The sequence below is a fragment of the Ciconia boyciana genome, chromosome 1 (genome assembly GCF_034638445.1).
Source record: "Ciconia boyciana chromosome 1, ASM3463844v1, whole genome shotgun sequence".
In the NCBI taxonomy this organism is placed as follows: Eukaryota; Metazoa; Chordata; class Aves; order Ciconiiformes; family Ciconiidae; genus Ciconia; species Ciconia boyciana.
Genome location: NC_132934.1, coordinates 131,677,258 through 131,700,738, shown reverse-complemented (window position 1 = coordinate 131,700,738; position 23,481 = coordinate 131,677,258). Strand labels below are relative to the sequence as shown.

The 23,481-nt window shown below is 40.9% G+C and overlaps 2 protein-coding genes across 14 annotated transcripts in view; one reads left to right on the top strand and one right to left on the bottom strand.

The window, feature by feature from the left end:
* Positions 1-8,314, bottom strand: part of KLHL15 (kelch like family member 15) — a 29,905-nt gene extending 21,591 nt beyond the window's left edge. For 2 of the 13 annotated variants that reach the window (XM_072848750.1, XM_072848741.1), the window contains exons 1-2: positions 7,403-8,314; positions 5,944-6,040 (exon numbers count right to left, since the gene is read on the bottom strand). The gene's annotated coding sequence lies outside the window, so the exon portion shown is untranslated. Of the gene's footprint in view, positions 1-3,271; positions 3,534-3,802; positions 3,923-4,160; positions 4,364-4,494; positions 4,761-5,943; positions 6,041-7,402 lie in introns of those variants that run through there. The other 11 variants (XM_072848725.1, XM_072848733.1, XM_072848699.1 and 8 more) reach the window with 9 other exon arrangements.
* Positions 8,315-8,580: 266 nt separating this feature from the next.
* Positions 8,581-23,249, top strand: EIF2S3 (eukaryotic translation initiation factor 2 subunit gamma). Its single transcript, XM_072848674.1, has 12 exons — positions 8,581-8,770; positions 11,115-11,178; positions 11,680-11,807; positions 11,933-12,054; positions 13,451-13,545; positions 14,805-14,963; positions 16,247-16,381; positions 17,329-17,423; positions 18,341-18,485; positions 18,900-19,069; positions 20,054-20,226; positions 22,499-23,249. Exons 1-12 carry the CDS (start codon positions 8,702-8,704, stop codon positions 22,560-22,562), a joined length of 1,419 nt encoding a protein of 472 aa, XP_072704775.1. The 5' UTR covers positions 8,581-8,701; the 3' UTR covers positions 22,563-23,249.
* Positions 23,250-23,481: the final 232 nt, after the last annotated feature.

Sequence of the window (23,481 nt, the reverse complement as noted above, 5' to 3'; positions counted from 1 at the left end):
ATTTCTGCTTTCCTTTACTGCTGTTCCTTAATAACCCATTTGAGATGCTGAGACAGAACTAGCAAGTTCCTGTGTTTACAGATTTTGAAGTTCTTGTTCATTCTACCTACCTCATAGAAATTCTGAGAAAACAGCTATGTGAACACAGCTGAACAACAAATTTTCACATAATAAAACACTGTATCTGCAAGTTACATGAAAAGATATTTCACCAGACATATAGACCCATACTCTGGTTACACGAAGTACTGAAACAGAGCTTAAAATCCAATAATCTGTTCCATCTATGCCATTCCCTTCATCCATCAAACGCATGCATTTAAATGCAAATTTTAAAGCCATTACGTATGCTTTGTTCAGTGAGGTGCATAGCAAAGACTGCTTTGAGCAGAATTCTCTGACTCTAATTTTGTTAAAACACTTTCCTGCACAAATAGGACATTTCTCCATACTCAGATATTATACACACATATGAAAATACAACACACAGGCATTTGCACTTACAAGCAAAACATTCACAACTGCACATATTTATCACTAAAAACTGGGCCTTTGAATGCAGTGTACTGCAATGAGTGAGAACGCCATGGGTGTATAAATATACATTTACACAGTATAAATAATTTATCTGCCAAATTAAACCTTTGTTTACATGGTTTGACACTAAAACCATTAAACTTTGTCCGAACCACCATTTTTCATCGTAATTCCCCACTAACAGCACAGAAGGAATGACATAAATGTGAGATAGATCAATAATCAGTGGATATTGAAACTCTGCATTGCTACAACAATTGCAAAGGAACACATCAAGTTTGTATGTTTTATCTAAAATCCTTTATAATTAATATGCTAAATTTGGGAAACAATTTATCTTAAACACATTGGTAGGTTCATGCTAAAAACTTCACCCAATGCATGGTGAGAATTCCAAAAACACTGGATTACTTTAGAAGCGAGGAATTAGGAGCTTACCAATTGCTGCCAGTCAGAGGAACCAGACTGCCAGAACTCTAGAAATTAAAACTTGGGTACCCCTGAAAACTGTCCACACTGCATGAAGAATTTCTTAGGGGCACGCATCTGACCATGACAGCTCCTTTTACAACCTCTACCCATGTTGCTATCTCCGAGCGATCTGCATCAGTTCATAACTACAGTGGCAATATTTATAACACATCAGTTGTCTCTGAGGTCATTATGGTTATGCCAGAAGCATTATCAGAACCAGTTATAACCAAACATACTAAAACGCAGTATGGATTGTGTCTCAGCTCAGTATGGTTATACGTCACTCTGTAAGTATGCTAGAACCCCCCTGAGTCGTCTTTAGCTATCTTCTTGGAGTACAGTACCAGAAGAGTGTATTTTGTTCTCTTTTCTTTTTGAGAAACCTCTAACTCAAGCAGATGTGTTGGTGCTCTCATACGCACATATTCATAATAGATTGGTTTCTCACCTCATATTACTCTCTGTTCCTAAAAAAACTTATACTATAACCCAATTCAGCCTTTCTACACAGAAGGATCCAAATGTTACAAGCACACACACACACAAAAGATCAGAACCATTTTGTTTTAAAATACTGCTGAAGAGTATAGTTTTCATGTATGTTGAATTTAGGTGAATACTAATCGATTATATATCAGAAACTTCCCATTTTACAACACTAGCTACCAGAGAATAAAATATGCTCCCCAGCTCAGCCCTTAAATCAAGCTAAAGCTGATTTAAGGATGACTATCAAAAGGATTCTGATGAAAGTACATGCTTGACAAGCATTTTAAGACTGCCAGACATATGCATCAGCTGTAGTTACTTGACCAGTTGAACTTCACCTAACTGAATCTAAACTCAGCTTCTGTCTCATGAATTAACATCAATGAGATATACATTAGTTTCTCATCCTATTAGTCCATTATGCGGATGATGTAACTGCACTTCACAGACATTAAGATAGTTTAAACCATTTGGCTAAAAGATCATTACATCACTACACCTGTACAGAAAAACATACTCCTGAACGTAGAGAAAGGCCAGCTCAATGCTCTTCCAATTACATTTACAGATACCAGAACAGGTGACCAGTATAAAATATTTTTAATACAACCGTAAGAATGAGAATTGCCTTTAACTAGAAAAACTTGTATCACTAATACCTAGAGTTAAATGATGGTAGCGTTGAAAACTACAGATTTGCCACTGCTCTCAAAGTGGACAGGACTGCTTTATCTCCAGTGCCAACATTCCTTTTTTATATATATATACACACACACACACACACGTGGCTAATATAAAGAATAATTTTTTGAAATTTAAGAAAAAATAACTAATAATGAATGATTTTATCATTGTGAAAATATTTATCAAGAAAATCACAGTGTGTTTTACACAGAAAAGTAGCAAGTTAAGTATTTCTTAGCAGCAAAAGTCTAATCCTACTTTTTTGTATCAAAGTGTTTGGACTCTTGTCACATAAATTTTTAGCATAATAAAAAGGTAATAAGCTACAAGTAGTATTTAAACTATATTAGTAAAAATAATTTTAATCTAAATTAAGATAGTTAAACTACCCTTTACAATTGTCTTCTTGTTATTATCTATATATTTATTGCTAACTTAGTTAATACTTCTAGCATCTTCTGAGAAAATGAGATTAATGAGATTGTGCCTTTTGTTCAAGACACGAAGCTTTTGACCTTATTGCCAAATGTCAACCTCATTTGTCAGAAAAACAGAAATCTCAAACATATTAAATATCTACAAACTCCCCCCAAATTGGCAGCTAGATAAATGAAAAATATCTGGTGTCTCCAGTGTAAGCTCAACAGTTATCTGTTCTGCTTTGCTTGCTAAAAGGCAAATCAACACATGTGTAGGTCCAAACCAGCCACAGGGTATAATTAAGGAAAGTGAAAGGAGATGAGTGACAGTGGGAAAGTTTATAGGACGTGGTAGAAATTAAACACGTTGGCTAGGTGTCGGAAGGAAAAAGACAGAAAAGATGTTGGCGCACTGTAGTATGCTGAGGGGATCTGAGTGTGAACTGGGGCAACGGTGGTGCAAGAGCTGGATTATTATCTTAGGGACAAGTACACACAACGAAAAAGTCAACAGGAAGCCAGACTTAGTAGCTCTGCCCTTTTATCCCATAACAGCTTTATGGTTCCCCTATTCTTCTTCTAAAGGAAGGGGAAAAAACCACCAACAAAAACCCAAAAACCAAAAAACCCAAGAACTTTACATTTTTAAGCGACATTTAAGTATTTACCAAATAGGTCAAAGCGCCAGTACCACTCCTGAGCGGCAGTCTACTCGTTCTGCTCACTGATACTTTTTTCTCCCCCAACGTCACTGACCGCAAAATAGCCATTTTCGGGCAGGAACTCAGATGACCTACTTCAGCTCGTCTGCTTGACACGTTTAGCACTACTCCGCTGTAAGCGAAAGCTCACAGGCCGAGCTCCCCGACGAACGGGGCAGGCGGCTCGGAGTTAGAGCCGTGCCGCCACACGAGCCCCCGGCGCCCGCCTCGGGGCCGCGGCCGCCCCTCGGAGGCCGCCCCGCGATCCCCCGCCCCGCGGGCGCCCAAAGCTTTCATGGCGCCTGCCCGCCCGGCCCGGCCCGGCTCGGCCGTGCCCGCCACCCCCATCCCCGGCGCTCGCGGGCACCCGGCTCGCCGCCCCCGCCTGCCTCGGCCGGCGGAGCCGGGGGACGAGGGTCCCTGAAGGTCCCTGAAGGCCCTCGGTGGTGCAGGCAGCAGCGGGGAGGCTCGGGGGACCCCGGCGGCGGCTTCACCTACCTCTCGGCAGCGGCGGCGCTGAAGACGCGGCTCCTCCCGCTGGACCGGTGGAGAGGGGGGCCTCTGTGTAACATAAAGCCGGGGGCGGCGGTGGCGGCGGCGGAGGGAGGCGCCGGGGGGCTGAAGAGAGGGGCAATGGCTGAGGCAAAGCCGGGAGGAGGAGGAGGCGGAGAAGGAGGAAGGGGGGATCCTGGGCTCCCTCCTCCCCGCGGTCCGTGCTCAGGGGGAGGTGGGGAGCCGCCCCCCGCCGCGCAGTGCCGCGCCGCCTGGGCACCGGGCTCCCGGCCCTGCCTGCCCTGGCCTCGCCCCCGGGGTCCCTGCCGCTCCCGCCCGCCCCCCGCCGCTCACACTTGTTTACCTTCTGCGCTGCCTAGCACGGCCGCAGGCGCCATCTTCCCCCGCGATAGGCACCCCGCGCCGGCCGTCACTTCCGCCGCCACCTGCGGGCCCGGCGGAGGGGGGGGGGGGCGCGCCCGGGGCGGCAAACCGCCACCGCCGTGCCCCCGCCTCGGGGCGGCCCGGCCCGGCCCGGCTCGCCAACCCCCACCCCGCGCCCGGCGGCGTGCCCTGTCCCACTGGCACCTCCCTGCCCCTTGCAGTGTCAGCCAGACGCCGGGCCGGCCCTGGCCCCGCCAGCCCACACCGGCAGCCACGGGGAGACCGGGCACGCCCCTGGCATAGGAGCCCCTTACCGGAGCCTAGCGGAGGCCGCGCATGGCAGGGCCTTGGGAAAGCGGCACCGACAAGCATGGTCTGCGTCCGGCTCATGAGGACGCTCACCCGCAAGCGTCCACCTTTGGTGGCTCAAGGGTGTGCCGTTCTCTTCCACCCCTCAGCCTCCCGGCCGGGTCCCGCTGCAAACCACGGCTCCTTTCCTCGGCGCTTCTGCAGCTCTCGCTTGTCCCGGCAGCAGCCCCGCGGGGGTGTTGAGCTGAAACCCACCCCGGGCAACAGCAACCCCTGTCAGGAGCTTGCTGAACTCCTCCCCCGACACCTGGCCAGCCGCAGGCTGATCCCAGCTCCCTTCTCACCACAGGCAGCCTTGCCAGCCGGGGAACCAGGAACCAGGGTCACCACGGGGAACCGTGGGAACCAGGTCACCAGAGCCCGACGGGTCAGGGCCGCCGGCCACAGGCGCTCAGCGTAGCTGCCCTCGAGCAACAAACTGCGCGCAGCTCACGGGGAACACGGCAGCCCAGCGTGGGATGAACGGGGCTTTGCCTCAGTACAAACACCACCTCCTTGCTTTCTCTATCTTGCCTTTGCCTGGCACGCTGTGACTTTATTGTGAGAGGTGAACTAAACTACGTGGACCTTTGGTTTGGCGCTGCCACCCCCAAACCATTCGCTACCTGCTACCTACCTCCCTGTCACCTTCTGTGTCACTCACTGCTTTAAATAGCAGGCCACACACTGCCATCCTCTCTCTGTTTATTGCCATTCCCATCCCCTTTGCTGCCTATTTTCAGTCTCTTGTTACCACCCCCACCCCATTCTTGATTTATAAAACAAGAGCGTACCTCCTCTATAGCTGCCACCCCCAAGCTGAACGTCTTTCCCACCTTTCACAGCTTCATACAACGAACCAGCTATTGCATGCACTGCTTCACAAAAGACTTCCCACTGCTCTTCCCACTCTATTCAACCGCCCTCCTACTGCTCCCTCACCGCCTGCTTGTTCCACACTACAATCAACCTGCTCCCATTCAGTCCTTCATCCCAACGGCCTGGCCTCTCTCCACTCAGCAAATGTCATACTATTCCACCTCATCCGGTTACTCACACCGTAAATTTGCCCCATCTCCCCAGTCTCTGTTTAAAAACCTGTTACTTGTGCACTTACAGCAAAACAACCAATCTTTACGTACTGACTGCCAAGACAGCTACCGTTCCAGCTGCGTAAGTCTCAAAGCAAAGACATTCTTTCTCCCCCTTATTCATACGATGTATCTTCTGCTGTACCAAGCACGTACCCACTCACACCTCCTGCTTCAGCAAATTAAAACTGGAGTACAAAGTAAGTTTCTCATACACAGAAGTGATACAACCAAAACTTCATGCATCCTTCTGCCCTCTTCCGGCTTTTGACCTTCATAGGTCAGCAAGGGTGGAAAAAGCTAGCTGTACCGTTTTGGTTTTACCTGGCTGTCATTTTGCTGTTTGAAGTTCGTGGCAAGCTGAGGTGTAAGATGATCTTCAGGTCTCTCCTACACGCTGCCGCAGAAGACGACCTCAAACCTAGCCAAAAAACCAAAAGAGCTTTGAAATACTTATTCTCAACATCTAAAAGCACACACCCCCCCATCTCCTTCTGCTTCACATTGGACAATTTGCCTCTACTGAAAAATCTAAATATGTTAATAACGTCTCAATTCTAATTTCCTAAATAAAAATGTGAGTGTTAAATTTGGGCCCTCAACAATGACCAGCGGTATCAACATTACCTTAGTTAATACTAATTTACATAGAGATTTGGGTGACCCCTCTGATTCAGGCATCTGTACAAAGTTGGTTACTAAGTAGTTCCCACTGGCTTAAATGAGACTATTGCAGTGAATAAAACTCTGGACATACATTTTTGAGTTATATTAATATACTGTTTACCATTCATTTGAATAATTCTAAACATTTAATTTATACATATATGCATAATATACTTCACAACTCCTAGAAATGTTTTTAGCTGCTTTAATTAGATATTCGCAGGCTTTAGACTTTTCTGGTTTTTCTTCATACCACAAATATTCCCAAATACAGTGAATCAAAGTAACAAGACTATCTCAGAATATGTAAAATATATAATTTCATTGTTAAAATAGGAGCAACAGTTTATTTTTTTTTCAGATTCCTGACAGAGTTCTTGGCAAGGATTAAATTCTTTCTAAAGGCTGCTGCAAATGTGACAAAAACTGTTTCCATCATTTTACATTGCACTGCATTATTGCATAATTTAAATGGCAAAGTAACTACAGAGTCTAGTATTTTCAGTTCATTTTCATAAAAGAGTGATTATACATGCGTGGACATCAAGGCAACTACAACCAAGTATTGCATCATGTTCCCACTATACTTTGCGTATCTCGGTCATAAGCATCTATTGTTTTTCCCAGAAGTGACATATTTTATACAAAATTGAAAACATCATGTGGTCTGATGAAAGATTAGACACAAGAACTTACTTTCCAGACCAATGTGCAAAATCATTGGGTTGCAAGACAAAACACATCTTGTCACTGGCAACACCATTATACACACTGTAAAGTTTCTTACCACATTTTCATATTCATTTCTTCAAAACAAGAATGCTGGCAATGTATTTGCTCTAGGTAGACACAGCAGTACTCATTCCTAGCTCTCATATCAGGAAAGAATGGAAATAGTAGTATTTGCGAAAGTCAGAGGTTACAAGCATTGCTAAACCAGGCATACCAGTTTTATACAGATTTCCATCATCGCATTTCAATCACATGGCTGTGTGCTGCAAACCTGTTTTTTTGACCCAAGCAGTTAGCCAGGCAAAACCTGAGAACCATCAAATTTTCCAGCAGGCAAAGCCACTGTTGATGAATGTGCATGTATTTTACATAATTGGTTACTTACATTAAAACCTGTTTCTCTGATCATAGAAGAAATCCTATTAGTAGCAACAACCTCTATGCCTTTAAGAAGTTTCCATGAAGGAGAAGTCAATTCAATTTCCCACGGGGGAGGGTTGTGAATTTGGCCTTTAGTCTCTGTTGAACCTTGTAAGCTGGCTCTCACCACTGGATCAGGGATTTTATTAGATTTTTAAAGCATTTATGTCGTTCTCAACTCTGAAAACAGCACGCATTTGGCAGGGTTTTTAGCTGTTTGGTACAAAAGATTCAAGCTGTTCATATCTTGGGGCAGGGTCTTATATCCATATGGTCTCCCTAACACTAAGCTCTCAGCCTACAAAAGGCAGTAACAAGAGAAAGGTTGAAATTCAAAATCTCATCAGGCCGATGGCCAGCAGAGATTACTAACATATGCAGAGTGACATTTTACTGTTCAAGCAGATAAGCTGATCAGACCTCAAATTAGATATGCTCATTTCCAGTACATACAAGCATATCTTGCTTCAATTTTACCCCCATCTTCCTTTCTGCATCACACCCACTCGCTACACTAACTAAACCTACATTGTCATGCTGTTAGACATAAACACAGTATGAATCTCCTTTTTTTGGTGCATCTTTCAACTAAACTAGGTCCTCATCCTGATCGCCCTACCGAAGCAATGGCAGTATTTTACTTTATGTAGTACACACAGCACTTAGCACAAAAGTCACCGCGGGCGCATCCGTGTCGTAGACAAAAGACAATCCCCTTTCCACAGAAACACTGAGAAGCGCGGATTCCCCAGACACTTGTGCCACCAGCACTAACTGTGTGTAAGACCACCCACACGTACTCCCTAGATGTGCGTTTTAACACGCCCCCCCCCGGGCATCTCCTCAGCAGTCCCGCACCACCCTCAGCCCACGACCGTTACCCGGCGGCAGGCGCAGGGCGCAGGCGCAAGGCACCCCCTCGCCACCGCGGCCCCGCCCCGCGCATGCGCATGCGCACGCGCACGCGCTCGCTTCCCTGGTGGCGCCGGCGCACGCGGAGCGGTCCCTGCGGCAGGCTGGGTTGCATCACCCGGCGCGAGGGCGACCGGGGTCCTTCTCGGGGCTGCCCCGCGACGCGCCTGAGCCGCTCCCGCCCCCCGGCGGGGCTGGCGGCGGCCCCGCGCCGGCCAGCGGGGCGGGTCCCCGAGCTGGGCGTCTGCCCCCCGGCCGGCGGGTGCCGGGCTGCGCGCCGGCGGCGCCGCCGCCGAGCGGAGCCGGGGGTCAGGCGGCCGCGCTAGGCTCCCCGCTTCCTCTTCGGGCCAAGATGGCGGGGGATGAGGCGGGAGTGACTCTGGGGCAGCCGCACCTCAGCCGGCAGGACCTCGCCACCTTGGTGAGACCCGCCCGGGGGGCGCCCAGGGGACGGGCCGAGGCAGGCGCGGGCGGGGGCGCCGAGGAACGGCGGATACGGGCGCCGGGGGCCGGCGGAGTGTGGCGGGGCCGGGCGGGCCGTTGCGGGGTGGGGGCAGCGCTCGGAGGCTGAGGGGATCCGTGCCTCCCTCCAAGCCCTGCCGCGGCCGTTGGGGCCGGTGAGGTCTGAGGGGGCGCGGACGGCGGCGGTGCTTCGGGGGGCCGACTTGCAGCACGCCGGGGCTGAGGGAAGGGGTAGCTGGAAGTAGGCGCGGGGCAGAGCGGCGGCGCTGGGAGCAGGTTAGGCTGGTCGCAGCGGGTTGGGGTTGGCTGGATGAGGCCCTTCGCTTGAAGGTGGGTCCAAAGCTCGGCGGGTTGGCGTCCCGGCTTTGCGAGTGAAGCCTTTGTGTGACAGTGGCGGAGACGTGCAGTTTCCTCCTTGTAAGGGCTGTCCTGCTTAGTGCTGTTAAAGGCTCTTCCTTCTCCAAAGTTGAGTCATAAATCGGCGTTCTGTTCCCGATCAGGCTAGATGGATTGGTTGCCAGCCCTGTCTTGATTGATCTACCAAGGACATTTTCTTGACTACCAAGAAAATTAGTTGCAGCGGTCTCTTGCTGTGGTGGTCTTGCCTGTTAAATGTCTTGCCTGGGCTGTCTCGCTTATTACAGACATATGCAGACAAAACCAGTCGAAAATCCTATTGCTGCCTCCCAGGTTTTTAGCAAACTAGAAGAGCTTATCTGCCTTTATAGTAATAATGTTTGATATTCTTGGGGTTTGAGGACAAGAATTCTTTTTGTTCTATAGCTAAGCATGTTAATATTCCTTGGCAAAGCATGTTAGTAATTTCAAAAAGTTTCTGTACTTCCTTTCATTGTTGACCATGGCATGTGCCAGTCGGAAAGAGCACAGTTAGACCTAGTTGGGAGGTCAGTAGGAATTACCTTTAAGGCCTATTCTGTACTTTTTCAGCTAGCCCTTGAATGCTTACAATTGACTAGAGCTTATAGCTGAACTTAGCCTTATACCAGTCTTGAGGAAAAAATTGCATGCGTGCATAATTACGTGCCCCAGGAACAGTTCTCTTGATGACAGGATTTGTATCATGCTTACGTGCTTGTCACCCTACTGAGATGGTGCCATCTGCAGGTCATGTTCCCGTCGTTGACTTCAGTGCTTGTAGTCATTTTAAGTTAGATATACAAAACATATAAATTGAATTGCCTGTGTTAGGTGGACAAAACTTGTTTTGTATTGAATGTGAACATTTTATTCATGTAATACTTGAGAATAGAATGAGTCATTCACATTTTTACACAGATGTGTTTAAGTTTGATTGTTATGCACAGAACCTGCATGTAACAGTGCAAATACATGATTTAATGTCAATTAATGTGTGTGTGTTATTTGTCTATTAGCAAAATATTTATATCCTGTCCTGCACTGAGGATTCTTTTCGCATCGTGAATCTTTGCTTGAACTGAGCAGCTCATCTATATGAATTCAGTGCAGGATGGAAATTAACTGTAAACAGTTTCAAAAATAGTACAGAGGAACATTTCAGTGGATTTCAACATTTGTCCAATATTTGGGCAGATGGCTTTAAAAAAAACCCAAAACAACTCTGAAAGAGTTGCTTTTCAAGTATACAGAATGTATTTGTAAGTGCTTTGGTTTGCCAGGTGCTACCAGTAGGTTCATGCAACAGTCTGTTTAGGACAGCAGAATTTTTGTCTGATACCTAAAGTAGAAATAACAGTATTTGAGGAAAAAGTAGCCATTTAAAGAAAACAAAGTTAAATCCATGACGCTAATGAAATCTCTGGATCTACTGACTCCAAAGTGTTAGTTGTAATTATATGTTGACTGTAATGGAACCTTATACCAATTAAACAACTGTTTATTGACAAACCTTTGTTTTTAAAACATAGGTGCAATTCACCACGTAGCCCATGGAAAGTTAATTTGAATTTGCCTGTTATGTGTAATTTAAGTTTGGGGGCAGATAAGGGGTTTTTTTGTGTCTTAGAGCTTCTTTTGAGTTTTTTGTTTTGTTTACTTCCATCTTTCATTAACACCTTGCAGCCTATACCATTTTACAGTTACAGTTTTGATTTGCAACCTATACTTATTTACAATCAGATTTTGTTCACTTTTTGTCCTGTTTCAGATACTTAAAAGACTGGAATGCATATCTAGTATTATTGTAATGAGCTTGGTTGGATTTTGCTGAATAGAACTACTGAATAATTTTTAAGAAGATACATATAGTACTCTTTAAACATTTAGATACAAGATTAATAAATTTTAAAATGTCCCTCATACAGGATGTTACCAAGTTGACGCCTCTTTCACCAGAAGTCATCAGCAGACAAGCAACAATTAATATAGGTAAAAACAAACTTCTAAAGAAGAGCGGGCATTCATGTGACTCTTTCTGGTGCTCATGCAGTAGCATATGGTGCCTATGTGACAACATTTTTAAGAAATTCTTACTGAAACAGACAGTAATATAAATATAGTGTTTTTATTATAAATTTTATCATGACGCAGGAAGAGACTTGTCAAACCATTTTAACTTGAAAAGCACCAATTTACTTCAAGAACACTGTTGAATGAAGTGGGGAATAGTTGCTAAAGCAAAGTTTATTTTACCCTAAAATTAAGCATTGAAATGAGTTTCATGAAAATGTAAATATCTGTCCGTTGGGAGCTCAGTTTAGAATCTTGTTTGTTTAAACAGAAATTATTACAGAACCCATACATGATTCTGATGGGAGCTCTGACCCAACTGGCTACAGAGAGTTTGGGCTAATTATGTGTTGATCATAATGGAACACTGCACAAAATTAAACAATGGTTTATTGACAAACATTTGCTTTTAAAACATAGGTACAATTGGTCATGTAGCCCATGGAAAGTCGACAGTAGTCAAAGCTATATCTGGAGTTCATACTGTCAGATTTAAAAATGAACTGGAAAGAAATATCACAATCAAGCTGGGTTATGCTAATGCAAAGGTGAGTCATTATTATAAACCTAGCCAATATGTTTATATTGATATATTTCAGGGTGGATGTAAGCTTATAAGTAACTAACCCTTGATGAATTAAACTTATTCTCAATTTTAAAAAATTACTTACAGATTTACAAGCTGGATGACCCAAGCTGTTCCCGGCCAGAGTGTTACCGGTCCTGTGGAAGTAGCACCCCAGATGAGTTCCCTACAGATATTCCTGGCACCAAAGGGAACTTTAAACTAGTCAGGTAACTGCTGTAAAATGAATGGTATAAATTGTGTTTACTTTACGTGCACTTCCTTTTACGTAACTGAAAATAGTAAGCATTGAGCTGCAAGCTGAATGAATTGTTATGGCAGGCCACATGTTCTTAGATGCTGGACAACCGTGATCTAAGGTATCATCTAAACTGCCTTGTTTTTGTTAGTTGTGATGCAGAGTCCATGGTAGAGCACAGCTGTGTCTTCTGCCATCGGGTATTTGCAGGACTCTGAAGTGAAATGGTATTTTTTTCTGCTATTAATAAAAGTACATTTTAAAGCCACTAGAATGAGAACTAAGGTGGACCATACAAACACGTCTTTAAAATTCCTTTCTTGAGGGTGATCTTTGTTAAAATTTTTCTTCCTAGAGGCAGAAAAGTTTTCAAAGTTCTTAAAATGAATCTATGAAAACCTGATACTTAACATGAGATCAGGCCTCTAAGTGGAGGCTAGGTGTCCTTTGTTTATTTCATTTCTAAGAAAGCATAGTATGGTCATTATGCAAGCATAGTAACCACAACAGTTGTTACATGGGTCTTTGCAATGATTGTTCAGATGAGAGTAGTCACAGAGACGGTTGTACATCAAATTCCTAGTTCATGCTTATGTGTAAAATACATGTACTGTTGTAATCACGTATTTCCTTCCTTTCCTTGGATTCCCAGTAGAGCACTTGTTCTAACAATAACTTCTGTTGGAGTGTGACACTCATGCAGCTGTTGTTAAACTGTTGGTTAAAAGCTTTGGATTCTTTATAACATTGTCAGTGAAGCAGCAAATTAATTCCTTGCTTTTTGGTGGCATGCTACCAGGAAACAAGTTTTCTTCACTGAATAGGTTCAGGCAAGAATGTAGTGAATCGACTATTATGGTCTGCACAATAAAATCATAAGGTTGGAACTAAGAGCTGTAACATTGTCTCTGTGGATAAATCTTTGAAGTGAAATGCAATTATAATAGTGTAATTAAAGACGCATAATTTTCTAAAATTGGAGAATGGGAGATGTCTTTTACAAGAGATAAGAGAAACCCTGTGGTTTGTTGTTGTTTGTTTGTTTTTTTAATTATTATTCTGGTGCATTTAAATCTAGTCTAATTTACAAGTAAATTTGTGAAATATTAAAGCAGTACCTAATATGGATATATGGTATCAAATCTTAAAACTCAGAAGAACTATTCAGTAGCCATTCAGTAGTCTGTGTTCTTACGAAAATACTTTTAAGATACTACTTCTCAGCATCTGTCTTGAAATGTTTATTTTATCTATCTGTTTTAAGGATGCTTTTAACCTTTGTGTCTGCCTAGCCACTCACATAAATTAGTCGGAGAAACTGTTGATAATTGGCTTTTGGCCTTCTTTTTAACCTTCTTCTACAACAGGCATGTCTCTTTTGTGGATTGTCCTGGCCATGATATTTTGATGGCTACTATGTTGAACGGTGCAGCAGTAATGGATGCAGCTTTACTGTTGATAGGTAATCATTGCTACACAAAAGCAGAGCTCTGTTTTTTTGATGTCATAAAGCAACTTTATATGGGTTTTAAAATTTAGTGGGGTGGGGTGAGTGATTAAAACAAGTGAATGCTTTTTAGATGTGTTTAAGAAAATTAAGTGATGCTACAATGAAAGTGTACCCTAACAAGGTGGGTTTTTTAAACATGGCTATACATACTCATTAGTCTGGTAGCTGGCCCAATTGATAGGAGATTAGTTGGCTAAGATGAAACCTTGTAGTAGTATAGTACTGTAAAATTTATATAATTTTATGGAAATACATTAGCTACAGGTATATTTTGAGTTTTTCTGAAGCTTCAGTTTGCTTTAAATACGTAGCTTTAGCCATGCAGAAGAGTCCAATACAAAATTGGACTCAAAGTCCAAAACACCAATACAAAAAGTAAAACCTCAGATGAATATGGACAAAATCAAGGTACAGGAGATTTATCTTGATTCATACAATTTTTGTTCTGATTTGCAAACAATGGGAAATTAGTAGAACTCATTTTTAAATGTCTATAGAACAATGTAGTGCTCTACAGTGCTAAATAGCGATTATGTTACCTGGATAGGGTGTGTCAACAAACAAGAACAACAGCTTCAGATATTGTAGTTTAAATTGTCTGAGATAGCTGATAAGCTGTCATTACTCCTGCCTGTTTAGATCTAGAAAGTGTGATAGACCAAACTTCAAGATTAACCACCATAATGGCACATCAGGCCAAAGCTGGCTTCTTGGATGGCTGAAATCCAAACCATGCTGATAACTGCCCTATTCAAATACTTTATGTATTTATTGTGTGTTGTACAGTTTGGGGATCTTGGCATTTTTATGGCTTTGGTGATAAGAAAACACCAAAGAATTTTAAAATATTTCTTGAAAGGTGAATTGTCCATTATGCTACAGTCAGCACTGAGATGTCTAGAGACCTAGAGGATGGAATAAGTCAAGTAGACACAAGTTAGCTGTCAGTATCTTCGGAAATTTTAAATGTTTCTGTTGGGAGCAAGTAGAATGGGGGACTCTGGCAACCTCCTACCTGTCATATATTGTGTGGGTGGTAAAGCCAGAACTTCTGGAGAAAAGTAGGTGCTTATTAACTTGGACGCTTCACATGTAGCTTACTGAGAGCTGACTGTCTTTTTTTTATAAAGATACAATGGAAAGTAGATGTCCCAACTGTAGGAGTTTTGTCTATCTTTATAGTTTCTATATTGCAGTCACTTTTCTTTCAGCTGGTAATGAGTCATGCCCTCAACCCCAGACCTCAGAACATCTAGCTGCTATAGAAATCATGAAACTGAAACACATTTTGATTCTGCAGAATAAGATTGATTTGGTGAAGGAGAGCCAGGCTAAAGAACAGTATGAACAGATTCTTGCATTTGTACAAGGTAAGTTTTCAACAGCAGAAGTCCAGTTAATGGTGGAAGTTCTTCTGTGTTGGGACATGGACATAGTGGTTTTCTATATATCTATAGAAAACCTTCCCATGCTTAGATGATGCTGTTGTACATAGTCTGTTAATATGAAAAATAGACCATTGGAGTTGTGCTTCTTACCCACGTCAGACTGCTTATGTACAATAATGTTATGGCTGTTGGTCAGGGCTCTTGATGTAAAACTAATAGCAATAGCTCTTGTCTAGTAGCTTTCACTGAATTTGTTGTTTCTTCTTGGATTGTTTCTTTGCTAGAGATTGTACTGTGATTTTAGTGCAGTGCAGGAGAGAATGAAGCAGTACTTGTTAGGGGCACCTTGTAGGTATAAATGCGTTACTTTTATCTAATCACAAAATATTGGTCTTTCATCTCTCTCTGTAAGTCCAGTTCAGGCAGTGTTATCCTACTCTGTCCATAAATTTCTGCTCAACTGTAGTCTAGTGCTTTGAGTTTCATCTTTCCCAGGAACTTCTGCTGTTTTCCCTGCTTATCTGCTTTAGCTGGAGTATGTGAAAAGCTGCAGAGCTAGATTGTCACCATCAAAAAGTAGCCAATAGGTCTGTCTTTTTTTTTTTTTTTTAGTTCAGAATTGTCACCTTGCATAAGCTGTTCACAACGGCTATGTCAGAGTGGCTTGATGTGTAAATTTGGAGTTTGTGAGAACTGGAGTTATCACAAGAAATGTAGATATAATTAAAACTAATAATATTTAACAGGCCCTGATAACTAAATGCATCCTTCCATAAAATTAGGATTTTTCTAAAATATGTATTTCTATTGCAAAACTTAGAAAACATAGATCACTAAATTGATAGTAATTTTAGTTTGTCAGAATGAAATCTGAGTGTAAAATTAATACTGATGTACCAAATACTGAGATACCCGATCTCTCTGTGGAATTATCTTAAGTATTTCTTATCACAGTGTGGGAAGTGAATTCTCCCTTAGACCAGAAGATTATCTTGCACAATGTTCAGAGAGCAACTATAAAGCTCTTCAGTACATGGTTATCCAGAGGCAGCATAAGGGTTGTTTCAGAATGCCTCAAAGTAGGTCTGGCTGGTTTGAGCTAAAATGTTGAAGGGAAGGGTAAATGCTCTGATACTTACTGCTTTGGGAAATACCCATAAAATGTGCGTTGCAATTCATTAGTATTTTTAACAATGACAGAACACTTAGTCATGTTGCTGTAAATACTATATTAAGGCTTGATGTTGAATTCAATTTTGTTCTAGGTACAGTTGCAGAAGGAGCTCCAATAATTCCAATCTCGGCACAGTTGAAATACAACATTGAAGTAGTTTGTGAGTATATAGTGAAGAAAATCCCAGTCCCTTTGCGAGACTTCACATCTGAACCAAGGCTTATTGGTATGTAAATGCTTAGGTGTCTGCTTTTGTGGCTAACCGTACTACATGTATCTGTGGTTAGAATAGCATGTTGCTGAATGCTCTAAAAAGAGGTAGGTTTAAAAGGAGCATTTAGTGCGCTCTTATTTTAAAACTTGCATATTTTCTGAGAGCTGTGTTGTTTGTTCATAGTTAATTGCTATAGTTAAATCTAAGAGGTAATTGCTGTTTTTTTGTGTATGTTCTATGTGTGTGACAGCACTAAAATACAATAAAGATGAGAAATTTATCTATGTCTTAAAAACATTCCATTAGTTGCTGTGAATTTAAATTTGATTTAACAAAGTAATGACAAACTGCTGAATTTGAAAATTAAATTATTTCCATGAAATTCTTATAGGTAGCCTCGCTGGATTTTCTGTGTTAGTCTCTTATCTCCTGAATATAATGTCAAAGTCTCAGTTCTTGTCCAGCATATTATGAAATTCAGTTCCACTACGATGAATCCATTTGTTTGCCCTTTTTTCTATGTAGAACAGGGGAGACCTACAGGGGAGACCTACAGAACATGTTCAGAATGACAAAAATTGACATTAAAACAAGGTTCCAGTATTCACAATTGACATTGTGAATATTGAAGGGGTTTTGTAATATAGTTGATCATTGCTTTCTTTTTCAGATACTGATCTTTAACTTAATTTCTGGTATGCAGAAACAGTTTTAAAAAACATTTATTTATATGAGCAGCTTTAATGGTTTTGAGAACAAAATCAACTATATACTTAAACATTTGGAATAAAATATTCATCATATTTTAGCGTTCTTCCTGAATAATGTTTTTGTAATATTTATAAATATATGTATACCTTCATAAGAATAGGGAAGCAGTCAAAGTTGCTAAAGACAGACACTCATTTTTTAAAAACCTGATCTTGACTATAAACCTGGTTATGGTCTATTCTTGTCAGTAATTAGATCTTTTGATGTCAACAAGCCTGGCTGTGAAGTTGATGACCTTAAGGGAGGTGTAGCTGGTGGCAGTATTCTAAAGGGTGTTTTAAAGGTAACCTTTTCCCTCTCTTGTCTGGAGATTTGTAATGATAATAATGAGTAGAGTTTTTGCATGCTTAGTACAAAATTAATCTATATAACTTATTTTTTTTTTAAACTAGAATACAGTCAGATGGCACTTACCATTTCTGTCTGTGCCTCATTTTTACTTTCCTGTTTTAAAATACCAGAACAAGAAACACTGATTTTTATATTTTAAATACATTTTTGTTACTGTAGTCTTAATTTTTGCTAATAATGATACTGATTTCATTGCTTACAAAACTTGAGGGAGCTTTTTTTTTTCTGTCCTACCACTTTTACTTTCTGAATTATTGGGGAGAAGAGGGGAGCAAAAGAACTTTAAAAGTACCTCAGAAGCGTGTGTGGTCCCACTTCCCCATTTAAGTATTCTGTATATTTTGATTTTTTTATTTTGCTTGTGGGATACTGTCAATAGATGGAAACTTTAAAAGTTGCTCTGCTAGACTGGAAAGCAAACTACATCTTTGAACGTTTATACAACTTGTATTTTCTTTGTCTTGCAGTTTATTGATGCTGCTCAGTTACACCGATCGTATTAACTCAATTTTTCTCAGTGTTGTAACATTTCTAAATGAAATGTCATTTTAAAAAATTAAACTAAAACTTAAATGTTGGAATTATTGCTGATAGGATCCTTTGCTAAAGCAGTTTTACAAATTGTATTGGAAAGAAAATCAATTGTTACATTTGCTGTAAGATAGCTTTCAGTATTGTTCAATTTGCAGTAAACAGTGCAACAGAAGTCCTGGAAATTCTACAGTAGCCCAGAACCAAGGACTTGTATAAATAGTAGAACTTGGGACAAGTAGGTCTTATCTGTGACTAGTGGTTAGCTTTATGTTCCTGTGAAACAACCAGTTAATCACTTTTCACTTTTGTAATTAGGTGGGTCAGGAAATTGAGGTCCGGCCTGGTATTGTGTCCAAGGACAGTGAAGGAAAACTCATGTGCAAGCCGATTTTTTCCAAAATTGTGTCACTCTTTGCCGAACACAATGACCTACAATATGCTGCTCCAGGGGGTCTTATAGGTAAGAATATTCTCTTATGAAAAGATTTATTTCTTCATGCTTATTGAAAACACTTGGTTTCATTCCACAATAAATTTCAGTGTAGTAAACAAAAAGGCTACGAGCAATTTCAAATAATTTATATCCGTAGAGAGAGATAACATGGGTGTGAAAATTAGATAGTTAATAAATAAATAATTTTCCTGAATGTCAATGGCCAATGCAGATCAACTTGCATTGTTAATCGTACTGGCTTTAACAGTAGAGTATTTCTTAGACAGAGCTCACAGTCTTGCTGACATTTGAAAGTGCTGTTCAGGTAATAGGGAATTCCCAGTACATTCTCAGTTTGTTGTTTTTAGATCTTCAAATATTTTAATATGTAAATGTGACAGCTACCTTCAGTTACTCCTTATGACTTTCCTTGTGTTGTAGGTGTTGGAACTAAGATTGATCCAACTTTGTGTCGGGCTGACCGAATGGTAGGCCAAGTTCTTGGTGCAGTTGGAGCACTGCCGGAAATATTTACAGAGCTAGAAATTTCCTATTTCTTGCTGAGACGACTATTAGGTGTGCGCACTGAAGGAGACAAGAAAGCTGCGAAGGTCTGTACCCCTATTTTTGGTTTTCCTGATTTCTCTCCTTGTGCTAAGTTTTATTAATATGTACATTTTTTTGTTCTTATGTAGTAATTTTGTCTCCCTGTTCATATATGCTTGTCACTAAACCCATCTGCTTATTTAATATTGTAGAAGAATGCTGTTCAGAGGAGTAGGAATTAATATCAGTTTAAAGCAGCATAAAGTATTTATGTGTCCTGAAGTTAGGTATTCTTCTAAACATGCTGGTAGTTGTTTTCCTTTGCTATCAGCCTATTCATTTGTGCAATAATTAGTTTATACACGTACTGATCTACGTCCTACCTATCTGCTTTTTGTAGATTCTCTCTCTGAAGAACTTTTTAAAGCTAAGTATTTTTGAAACACTGTAGTTGAAAAGAAACTGAACTTGATGCGTGGCACAGTCTTCTGTTCCATGATCCTTTTTACACACATCAAGCTAAAAGATCATAGTTTTCCCTGTTAGCATTAAAATCTATAAACTACTTGATGCAGCAGTAAGTTAAGTGCTTCAGTGCTCTCTTTGTGCTGTGAAATTAATTACTTTTTGAGAAATCATTTTGATGTGTGTAGGCATAAGGGAAATGAGAATATCCAGATTATTTAAAAGAACGGTATAACACTCCAGTTTGTAGCAATACCTGAGACTGTTTATGCTTTTAATACAGTATGTGCAATCTTCAGTATGTTTTGTAGAAAATGTAGAGAAATTCCAAGAAAGTATATCATACCAAGAACCTGTAGTACTACATGCACAACATATTTACATATTTGTCCTTTCACATATAAACTTCATCCACTGATGTTGCTGTGCATGGTTTGTGTGGGGGGATATTTACAGTTTTTGCATTTCTCAGATATATCTTTTTTTTGTGGCAGATGGGTAACAGAAGATACTCAATATTGTCTGTGGTATGGTTTTTTAAATACTAAAGCTTATGTTTCAGAGTTTTGTATGTCTGTCTTCAGGTGCAAAAATTATCGAAGAATGAAGTTTTAATGGTAAACATAGGATCCTTATCTACTGGAGGGAGAGTCAGTGCAGTAAAGGCTGATTTGGGGAAGATTGTGCTAACTAACCCAGTATGCACAGAAGTGGGAGAAAAAATTGCCCTGAGTCGAAGAGTTGAGAAACACTGGCGGTAAGTTGGTGCTAAATTGGTAGAGTACCTGGTTGTTACACAGTTAGCAAAAAAAACACATGGATCTGATTCTGCTCTAGAATAGGTAAGTGTATGTCTGTTTTAAAAATCCCTCTGGATTCTCCTGACACATTGACACCATTATTGTGGGATGCTTCGTTTTGTTACTAGCCTCTTTGTTTTTAAAGAAGCATTATAATTGGGTAGATACCTATTAGTTAACAGACGAGGAAACATCTGAGGTTCATGGTTTGTTGCCAAAACTGCCATGCTGTAAATTGAGCTAACGGTAGGCAATCTTGGCAGAGCGGTTTGGAAATTCTAGTAATGTTAAGCCAAAGCCTGTCTTTATACACACCTAAGTCAGTGGTGTTCTACCTGTGGAGCTGCATGTGCTTTCTAGTGCAACCTTGAAGTAATAGCAGGGGAATGGAGGAGGGACATTCTAAGGTTCGAGTATTTTATGTACTATGAGCAGAGAGGAAAGAAAAAAGTATCAACTGGATTGACCCATTCAGATTACAAATATAAAATGACTGCGCAGAAGCATCTGAAGGCTGAAAATGATGAGCAGAATTGGTTGATGATTCATTTCAGTCTTAGTGCCATACTTCTCTTTAGATGATTATGCACGCTGTACCTGTTCTGTTCCATAAGACTAAATTAATATCATAAGAACATAAGGGTATTTAGATTCATTGACCCTGCACAGCTCTTGTAGTATAAGGGAACATAGCCATTTTTACAAGAAGTCTCTATTGTATGAAAAAGAACCAAGCTTTAAATATCCATGGATGCATGTTTTTTTTCCGATCAACAGGAAAGCATAGGCGGGAATTTAGTGCTTGCTGTCTCAGAGCTAGCTGACAAATTAGGGAAGAGATTATTCCCTAAAAAAAAACAAGGAAAAAAGATAATGTCTTGAACAGGAGGGGAAAAAAAAGAGGCAGGATCCAAATTAAGTCAGGGAAAGCAGAAGGAAGAGGAGAAACTATTTATATTGGAAATGATGCTTTTTTTTTTTTAGCTATAGACTGACAGCCTGTGCAAATTTTAATGTGAATTTTGTTGCTTCTGTAGATTACTTCCCACTTGAAAAACATGACCAAATTTTGCCAAAAAGCCCACTTGTCTCTAGATTGTGGGGTGGGCAAGTAGTGGCAGTGTGCTATAAAGATCCTGTTGTTGTTATTAAAAAGTTGCCTTCTATGCTGTATTAAAAGGACAAAGAGACAACATAAGGAAACTGAAAGTTGAGAAAAGGGAAAGGAGGCAAACTGGGAAGAGCAGCATAATAAAATCCAGTTGGAGTAAAGATAATGTACGGTTGGTACTGTGAAAAGGAACTCGTAGCCTGAGGCAATGGAGTACTGAAAAGATGGAAGAAAGTGAGAAAGCAAGAGACGAAAAGGAGGTATAAAATAGAAAGCAAATATATAGAGACGTAGAGGTTAAACAGCAAATGGCCAAGCAAACAGGATACACTAGTGATTCCAAGGAATAGTGGATTCAAAGGTGGACTAGTTATAACCTGTGGATATGGTCCTAAAAAGTGGGAAGTGCTGGGCTAAAATATACTTCAGTTCCTTTTCTGGTGTCCAGAGACTGGGTCTACTGCTTAGCAAACTAAATTGAGATGAACATGTGGTTTCTGTGTATCTCCTTGCCAGAAACTGGAAATGTTTTAAAGACAGTTGTATTAATAGCATGGACTGCCTGCTGATTGTGGAAATGGACATAATCTTAATTTCTTTTTAAAAGCGTGTTTTTCTGAGGCAACAGTGGCCTATAAAAGGGGCCTTCATTTTACTGAATATAAATAGTAGAACTTACCTGAGAGTTGAGTTACCTTTATAGGTTACATGTTCATTGAGAGTTACAGCTCTGTTTATAATCTTACTGTCATCTTGTCTGAATGTTCACATTTTCATTTCTATTTGAAAGTAATGCAGCACTTCAGGCACAGGTGAAAGAGATCAAGCTGTGAATAGATTTAGAGTCCACCAGTACAACACAAATGACAAAATTTTCAGATTTTTAGTTTACTGTTCAAAGGTACGCCCTTAGCTGATTACAAACATACATCATCCTTTTTTATCCTGTGTTTTCCACTAACCAGTCTTAGATCTTGTAGGATATTTTGGATGGGAGACAAGTGGAGAAAATTCAAAATGTGAGAACTGAAGGCGTAAGCATGACAGATGGATGTTAATTTATCCTTGATATTTCTGACTACTATTAAAAGTAATATAAACTGTTTTTGTTTTTGCAGTTTAATTGGTTGGGGTCAGATCAGAAGAGGAGTGACAATCAAGCCAACTGTTGATGATGACTGAAGAACAAAAGAAAGTGCTTCATTTTTAAAGATGAAGTGCCTATTTCTGTTTTGGAGGGGGTATATTGTCACCATGGAATTGGAAGCTGTGCAAACATTATCTTTGAGTCGTATGGCTGTCCTTGTACATTTTATTGAATTTTACCCTCTTACTAAAGTACTAGTCACTATCACCATTAAAAGTCTAAAAGAATTGGCGTAGAAGTGGGTTTAATTATCCACATTTTAGTAGAAATTAATTGTACATGTCTCATGGCATGTCTAATTTATGTTATTTTGTGTTTCAGATATATCTGTTTAATGTCAGTCAAGCCAGCCCCAGTGTAACACACAAACCATAAATCTGGTATTGAAATAAAATACTGCTTATTTTCATTAATTCATACAATTTTTCTGAGTAACAAAAGACTGCAGTGATTGTTCAACCAGTACAAGAATTAAAAGCAAACCCCCAAACTCTTCTTCAAGACTAGTACCCTTTCTGCACATCTTGTTTTGTTTAGACAGCTGTTTACAACAAAAACTTTCTTCCTTAGTTTGTATGGTTCTGACTAGGATTCTAGCTGTATTACACTTTGCAATTAGGACGGCAATGTTGACTGACTTAAATTTGTCACTTCCAATATTACAAGGAGTTTTGGTTAAACCCCCAAAGAAAAACTACAAGTAAACTGGATCTCAACTGGCAGTACTGTTTTCGACCTTATTTTGGAATGGATTTATGAAAAGAACGTGATTAATTTGAAATGCAGCTCCTGGAACTCTGTGTGGGTGACCTGAGAGCTCTTTATACAGTAGGGGTAAACTGCTTATTTTGAAGTCATAATGAGCAAATTTAGCTATGATCTTGAACTATAAAATACCTGGAAAAGGCTGTAGAAGGGAATGATGGGGGGCAGGGGGCGAGCATTCAGAATGAG

Bases quoted from the DNA above. Each gene is read 5' to 3' on its own strand.
- EIF2S3 (XM_072848674.1), top strand. From the start codon at position 8,702: ATGGCGGGGGATGAGGCGGGAGTGACTCTGGGGCAGCCGCACCTCAGC. The intron at 11,808-11,932 runs GTGAGTCATTAT...AATTACTTACAG, and splicing joins TGGGTTATGCTAATGCAAAG to ATTTACAAGCTGGATGACCC. The intron at 13,546-14,804 runs GTAATCATTGCT...CTTTTCTTTCAG, and splicing joins TGCAGCTTTACTGTTGATAG to CTGGTAATGAGTCATGCCCT.